The following is a 7,828-nucleotide window of genomic DNA, read 5'->3' on the forward strand; positions in this document are numbered from 1 at the left end:
CAGGTGCCGCCTGAGGTGCCACCTGGCCTTCCCAGGCCCCCTGCTGCCCTACCAAGCCGAGTTCCTGGTGTGTAGCCACGATGTGGAGGAGGTGCTGCCCTCCACGCCTGCCAGCCGCTTCCTCATGGCCTTGGGGGGGCTCTGGGAGCCAGGAGAGCTCCAGCTGCTCAACATCACTTCCGCCTTGGACCGCGGGGGCCGTGTCCCCCTTCCCATTGAGGGCCGCAAAGAAGGGTAGGTGTGCAACCCAGGAGGGCTCCCTGGACCAGGAGGAGGTAGCTTGCCTTTTGCCTGAATGGTGGGCATAGAGTAAGTGTCTCTCTAGTTTCCAGGCGGGGCTTTGCCACGCCCATCTCCACCTCCCAGCTTCACACTACTGTCTACCCACTCCTGGCAACTTGCTCCCCCACCCTCATCTCTGTCCTTCCAGAGCTCAAACCCTGAACTCTGGACTTCCCGGTGACCTATGAAGACATAGAAAGTCTGTCCTCAAGGGACATTCCTGGGGGAATGAGTCCCCCAGAAGAGTGGGGTGCTCTATGCACTCAGATCTCAGGGGGGCCCATGACTCTCCTGCAGCCCCAGCTTCACCATGTTTCTCCCCTGAAGCCTCCTCCTGACCCTCCTCCCCCATCCCCTCCCAGGTCATAGCCCATAATCAGGTCAGCGTCAACGGCATCTGGCAGGGAGGTGGCCCACACCCCCTGCCCCCTGCCCTGTTGACAGCAGCTTCTATCTGGGTCCAGGGTGTACATCAAGGTGGGCTCAGCCTCGCCCTTCTCTACCTGCCTGAAGATGGTGGCATCCCCCGACAGCCACGCCCGCTGCGCCCAGGGCCAGCCTCCACTTCTGTCCTGCTATGACACCTTGGCACCCCACTTCCGCGTTGACTGGTGCAATGTGACCCTGGTGAGGAGGGACCCGCCCGCTCACAACACCCTCTCTCCCCATCCACGTCCCACCCCAGTCTCTCTGATCTCTTCAGTCTCTGTACCTTTCTCCGATGGTTTCAGTCTTAAACTGTGGTCTGTCTCTCTCTCTCTGTCTCTGTCTCTCTGTCTATGTCTCTGTCTCTGTCTCTGTCTCTCTCTCTCTCTCTCTCTCTCTCTCTCTCTCTCCCCCTCTCTTTCTCTGAAGTTCTACCTTCTCCCACAAGAGGACGACAGAGTCTGCAATCCACATGTGGGGTCTCTAGCTCCTGGCGTCCCAGATCTGCCCAAGCCAATAGCGAATTCAATCACTGCCCACAGCGTGATTCCCAAGCCCTTTCCTCACCAGGGACCTTTTGGAGACAGCACTGCCTGCTTCTCTCTAAGGTGCCACCTAGCAAACTCACCTGCAGCAAGGACCTGGTGGCTCTCTAATAACCAGAGATGCCCACTCCAGCTCTTTGGGACATGAGCCCCGATGCATAGGGTCCCACCTCGGGTGCACTCTGTCCCTGTGACTTGAAGACAGATCAGGGACTCACTGGGGTCGACAGCCAGGGATTGGTAACTGACAATGTCCCTGAGCACTTGGTGTGTGCTAGGCACTGTCCCATCAACATGTTATCCCCACCACCACGCCAGGAGGCAAGCGACAGTATTCTGACTCTACAGGTGAGGAAACTGAGGCACATAGAATAAGTCATCTCAGCTAAGTTCCAGTCTGAGGCAGGATTCAAACCCAGGCAGTCAGCCCCTGGAGCTGTGTGCTAACCAGCGTATTGCCCTGCTCTCCTGTCTCCTGTCCAGGGCTTGTCCTGCTAGTTCACACGGATTGGAGGAGACAAGTGGGGGGAAGCCCTATGGCCGTGTGAGGAGATGGGCAGGATGGCCGGATGGCCCAGGACCTCTGTCCTGTCACTGGGGGCCCTTGCGACCAGGCAGCTGCTCCCAGGCCAGCCTTGGGCTCTCTGTGCAGGTGGACAAGTCGGTTCCAGAGCCCGCAGATGAGGTGTCCACCCCAGGTGACGGGATCCTGGAGCACGACCCATTCTTCTGCCCACCCACGGAGGCCCCGGACCGTGACTTCCTGGCGGATGCCCTGGTCACCCTCCTGGTCCCCCTGCTGGTGGCCCTGCTGCTCACCTTGCTGCTAGCCTACGTTATGTGCTGCCGGCGGGAGGGACGGTGAGTGCGGGGATGGGGCCGTGGGGAGGCACCAGCTGGGGCTTCCATCCACGGGGCTCCTGGGGGTTGCCCTGTGCTGAGTGGGGACCGAGACCCCTCCGGGTGTGGGGTTCTCAGGCAGAAAAGGCGTGCAGGGCCCTTATCCAAGCAACTCAGGGCTGAGACCTGCCTTGCCTGGTGACCAGGAGGTGGTTGTGGGTAATCGCACACAGATCTTCACACGCCGGAGTCTCCACTAACCCTTCTCCCCCTTTTTCCACAGGCTGAAGAGAGACCTGGCTACCTCTGAGTGAGTAGGGGAGAGCTGGGGTTGGGTGGGAGCCCATCTAGACAGCCATGTTGGCCCCTCCAGACTTCATGGGCAGCTCAGACAAAACATTACTCTGGGATGATGAACCGCCCATCCCTCTGAGCCCTCACCCTGGGTCCGGTGGGTGCTGGGGCTGGTGTGGTCCTGACCCTGCCTTCTTCTTTGCTGGTCTCCACAGAAGAGTATCATGGCATGGGGAGGGGGACCTGCTGTCCCCCTGGGGGAAAGGGTTTGGGAAGCAACCTGAGAGGCTCTCAGCATGTGCGTGCACGCGCGCGCACACACACACACACACACACACACACACACACACACACACACACACACACCCCTCACAGTGAGTCAGACACCTAGGGGCCAGGCCTGCCTCACAATGTCTCCATCAGCCTTTCTGGCCTGCAAGAGGATGGGGTTGGGCTTGCCTACACCTACTTCCAGATCCGCCAGCCCTCCCCGAGCCCATCTCACTCTTTGTTTACCCCAGATCTTCCCTCCTCCTGGCCTTACCCCTCCTCAGCGCCCCCAGTTCCCCCTCTTGTCCCACACCCCTGAATCCCAGACTCCAGGAGGCAGGTGTGAAATAAGTCAGGCTCCTTTATTCCCACTGCATTGAGCCTGTGGTGGGCCGGGCGCCCCGACCGCTTGCCTGGCTGCCTCCTTAATTGCGGCGGCGCTTGGTCACCCTGCGAGCCACCTTCAAAAGCCGCCTGTGCCCCTGTTTGGAGCCCAGTAGAGACCCGCGCTGCCCAGGCTGGTGCTGCTGCCGTCGTTGCTTGACCTTGAGCTTGGACTTGGAGGCCAGCTTCTTGCCCAGGCAGAAGGAGCCCGAGGCTCCCTTGCCAGTCACCTGCTTGAGCATGCCCTTGTCCACCAGCTTCATGAGCACCCGCCTGAAGTGGCAAGCAGTACGGGCCATGTTGTAGCCCTTGGCGGCGACGGCCTTCTTCAGAGCAGCCAGGGACACATGCTTGCGTGCCCCTTTGTCCACCACGGCCCCCAGGATCACCTTGGCTATGCTGGGCTTTCGGTGGGCTTTGGAACAGGTGTGGCGTCTGGTCTCAGTCTCACTAGGGAGCCCTGACCCGCTGGCCTGCTGGCCTTCACTCATGTTGGTGTTGGAGGCCAAAGGTGTCAACGGGGACAGTGGTGAGGTGTCTTTCTGCATCTCTTCCTGGGGTAGGTGAAGGGAGTCGAGTGTGAGGACTTCCAGGGTGGCGGCTGGAGCTCTCTGCTGGGTGGCTCCTCGGTGGGTGGGGCGGGTGCGTCCCGGTTCCTAGCTGCCTCAGGGGCTTCCTTGTAGGGCTCTGGCCCACACCTTCCCCTGGGTGTCCCGAGGGAAGACCAAGGATGATCACCCCTCGGTTGGCTCCAGCAGACTTGTGCTGTGGGTGCAGGTGGTGGTAGGTTATCTCTGTGGTGACCTCAGGGGGACATTGTGAGGCCACTAGAATCCTGCGGGAGTCACAGTGGCCCCATTGTGACCTCATGGGAGGGGCAGGTGGAGATGCCAGATGGTGAGAGCATACGACGTGCCAGGTGTCCTGGAGAGCAGGGCTGTGGCTGTGTGGGCCTGGTGGGTGACCCACACGGTGCGTATATGCTTGTGCATGTGTCTACGCACACGTCAGAGCCAATCTCAGGGTGTTCTGAGCCCCCAGTTTTAAACCCACTATTTTGACCCCATCATCTTGAACCACTGGGTTGAGGAATACAAACATTAGACATCAGAATCATTCCTACATTTATCAGAATCATATCTACATTTTTTTTGAGTCGAGGTCTCACTCTGTCACCAAGGGTGGAGTGCAGTGGCATGATCACAGCTCACTGCAACCTCGACCTCCTGGGCTCAAGTGATCCTCCCTCCATAGCCTCCTGAGTAACTGGGACTACAGACGGGCACCACCCTGCCTGGCTAATTTTTTTATTTTTATTTTTTGTAACGACAAGGTCTTGCTATGTCGCCCAGGCTGATCTCTAACTCCTGGGCTCGAGCAATTCTCCCACCTCGGCCACCCAAAGTACCAGGATTATAGGCATGAGCCACTGTGCCCAGTGTATGGATTTTTTTTTTATGAGAAATATGTTTTCCAAAGTGAACAGAGATGCAATCTCTTTATCTATTTATTTATTTTTTGAGTACAGATCTCACTCTGTCACCCAGGCTGAAGTTCAGTGGCACACTCATGGCTACCATAGCCTCGATCTGCTGGGCTCAGGTGATCCTGGAACCTTCCAAGTAGCTGGAACCATAGGCGCATGCCACCACACCTGGCTAATTTTTTGATTTATTGTAGAGACTAGGTCTTATCAAATTGCCCAGGCTGGTCTCAAACCCCTGGGCTCAGGCAATCCTCTCGCCTCGGCCTCCCAAGTGGTGGGATTACAGGCGTGAACCACCGCACCTGGCAGAGATGCAATTCCTTGATCTACATTAAGTCAATTTAATTCCTTGAGCGACTTTCTATACAAAGCAGTTAAAAGAATTTTATTTTCTATTTTCATTTTTTATTTTACAGAATTTTTCCCTATTGAGATCAGTGATTTTTTTAAATGTAAATTTCACAAGGGTTTTATTCCTCATTTTTGGGGACCTGTGCCAGATTTAGTCAATGACACCTGCTGCCATGGTGCATATTCCCTTGTGACCAACATTCCCATGCATCCACCTTTCCTGGTCAATTTTGTAGCTCCGTTGTTGTCAGAGAGGTCTGCTTCTCCCGTCACTTTGAAACCAATAACCAGTTTTACCATGTGCGGTACTAGCCCTAGTTGGTTTGGATTTTGTGTCGGTTTATTTCTACAAAATCCCATCTTTTCGCTTGTTCAGAGTCTGCCACTTTTCAGATCACTCACGTGTTGTGATCCTGCTGTCTGTGTTCCACCTAGATTGGATACCGCCGGTCACAAAGTCTTCTAGGCCCCGACATCCCTCTCCTGGGGATGTGGGGGCAGAAAGAGTGCTTTCTGGGCCCTGCGCTGGTGGCAGGGTGGGTCTGGGTGAAACTGGATCACGTGTGTGTATGTGTGTGTGTGTGTGTGTGTGTGTATGCAGGCACATGCGTGTGTGTGTGTGTGTGTATGCGTGCGCAGGAATGCCTACCTGCTCAAGCGCTGATGTGAAGGATTTTAGGGAAGGCACCACGGGGTCCGGCCTCTGCTCTTGTTCTAGAAGAACATCCCCAGCATGGGTTTCCACCTGTGTGTTGCCACAGCAGTGAGGCCAGATGTGGGGCTGGGCCAGGGGGTGGGCCGCTGACGGAGGCGCTTCCTGGCGAGGGGCATCATCTGCCTCTGTCTCTACCTTGGCATCCACACACGGACTCTCTTTCTCCTCAGCCTCCCCTTGCCTGGGAATGGAAAATTGGGTTTTGGACAGCTCAGCTTGCCAAATTCCAGACTCAAGAGCTCATCTCGACCGCCCCCTGGCCTCCGATGGGGACTCTGCTTCTTGCTATTGGCCAGACAGGGCCCGGTTCCATTCCTCGCAGGAGAGGTGTGGCCCATTCCGTGAGAAGCGAGGAAGTCTTTTCTGTAGTCTAACCTATCAGGCTCTAACTGGAGTCCATGTCCACTAATTGAGAACTGCGCATGGGTGAGGGTCACATCCCTTCCCCCATCTGATCAGTAATCGACCAGCAAGCGGAGTCACTTCAGTCCTGCCTGGGGCCCTCTGAGAAATCAGTTCTTCTTGCTTTTTTTAATTTAGTTTTTTGAGTTGGGGTCTCACTCTTTCGTCCAGGCTGTAGTGCAGGGGCACGATCACAGCACACCACAGCCTCAACCTCCAAGGCTCAGGCGATCCTTCCGCCTCGGCCTCCCAAGTAACTGACACTACAGGCGTGTGACACCGTGCTGGCTAGTTTTTTAATTTTTTGTGGAGACAAGGTCTTGCTATGTTGTCCAGGCTGGTCTCAAGCAATCCTCCTGCCTCAGCCTCCCAGAGTGCTGGGATTACAGGTGTAAGTCACCATGCCTGGCCCAATGCTTACTGCTTATAAAAAAGTTCCTACTTGTCTGACCTGGCAACCAGGTAGTCTAGGAAAATGTTACCAGGCTGGACCAACAAATACGAGTGGGTTTGTGTAAAGGGGGCTTCGAAACGTCCTCCAGTGGAGGCAAAGTTCGTTGGTGGGCTTGCTATAATAAAATAACACCGGCCAGGCACGGAGGCTCAAGCCTGTAATCCCAGCACTTTGGTAGGCTGAGGTGAGGGGATTGCCTGAGCTCATGGGTTCGAGAAAAGCCTAGACAACTTAGCGAGACCTTGTCTCTACAATAAATGGAAAAATTAGCTGGCTGTGGTAGAGTGTGCCTGTAGTTCCGCCTACTTGGAAGGCTGAGGTGGAAGATCTCCTGATCCCAGCAGGTTGATGGTGGGGTGACCATGAATGTGCCACTGCACTCCAGCCTGGGTGATGGAGTAAGACTCTAACTAAAAAAATAAAAAATAATAAAATAACACCAAAGATAATAATAGCAACTGAAGTGTCCCGATAATAGTAGCCCCCACTTGCTACAGGCTCAACCAAGAGATGTTCTAAGTGCTTTTCCTAAATTAACTCATTTAATTCATACAACAACTGCATTACAGTTGAGGAAACTGAGGCACAGAGAGGTTAAGTAATTTGCCCAAGGTCACACAGCCAGTAAGCAGTGAGACCCTGTGTCAAACTCAAAGCTAGTCCTCATGCTTGACTGCTGTGTTCCCCTGTCCCTCAGAATGAAACACAGCTTGCCCCAGGAGAGCAGAAAGTAAGTCCAGAAGAGAGTCAAATGAGACTAGGTAGTTCTCAGGAAGGACTTCCGGTGGGCATGTCCAGTTAGTTCTGCTGAAGGGCGGAGCCCTGCTTACCGCATGCTGGGCACCGTTCTAAACACCGAGCCACATTTCTCTTTTCATCTTCACTGCAATCCTAGGGTTAGGTATTACGAATCTCCTTTTACAGTTAAGAAAACTGAGGCACAGAGTGGTTAAGCTACCCGCCGGGGACACACAGCTTTGAATCCATGCTGTCTGCACCCAGAGCCCATGCCTCCATCCGTGGGCACTGAGCGGGCACCCTAACCTACTCCCTGCCCTCTCCTCATGTGTGGGAGTCTCCCCCACATAACCAGCGGGGAGGACTGTGGGCTGGCTCCAAGGTCATGCCAGGCCACACCCCGCGCACTGACTCCCAGAGCCGACGGCGCCCCACCCTGTGCCCCCAGCATCCAGATGGTTCACCACTGCACCATTCACGGGAACGCAGAGGAGCTGCGGCAGATGGCGGCCAGCCGCGAGGTGCCCCGGCCACTCTCCACCTTGCCCATGTTCAACGTGCGCACGGGCGAGCGGCTGCCTCCCCGTGTGGACAGCGCCCAGGTGCCCCTCATCCTGGACCAGCACTGACGCCCCGGTCAG

The 7,828-nt window shown here is 55.8% G+C and overlaps 1 protein-coding gene across 1 annotated transcript in view; it reads left to right on the forward strand.

The window, feature by feature from the left end:
• Positions 1-7,828, forward strand: part of SGCA (sarcoglycan alpha) — a gene marked incomplete at its 5' end in the record, with an annotated part of 11,358 nt that extends 3,530 nt beyond the window's left edge. The window contains 5 exons of the mRNA XM_021716141.1: positions 36-234; positions 747-909; positions 1,906-2,114; positions 2,377-2,403; positions 7,636-7,828. Coding sequence (XP_021571816.1) covers positions 36-234; positions 747-909; positions 1,906-2,114; positions 2,377-2,403; positions 7,636-7,816 — 779 coding nt within the window. The remainder of the gene's footprint in view (positions 1-35; positions 235-746; positions 910-1,905; positions 2,115-2,376; positions 2,404-7,635) is intronic.

Source organism: Carlito syrichta, unplaced genomic scaffold (genome assembly GCF_000164805.1).
Source record: "Carlito syrichta isolate Samal-C Ts95f unplaced genomic scaffold, Tarsius_syrichta-2.0.1 Scaffold308195, whole genome shotgun sequence".
Taxonomy (NCBI): Eukaryota; Metazoa; Chordata; class Mammalia; order Primates; family Tarsiidae; genus Carlito; species Carlito syrichta.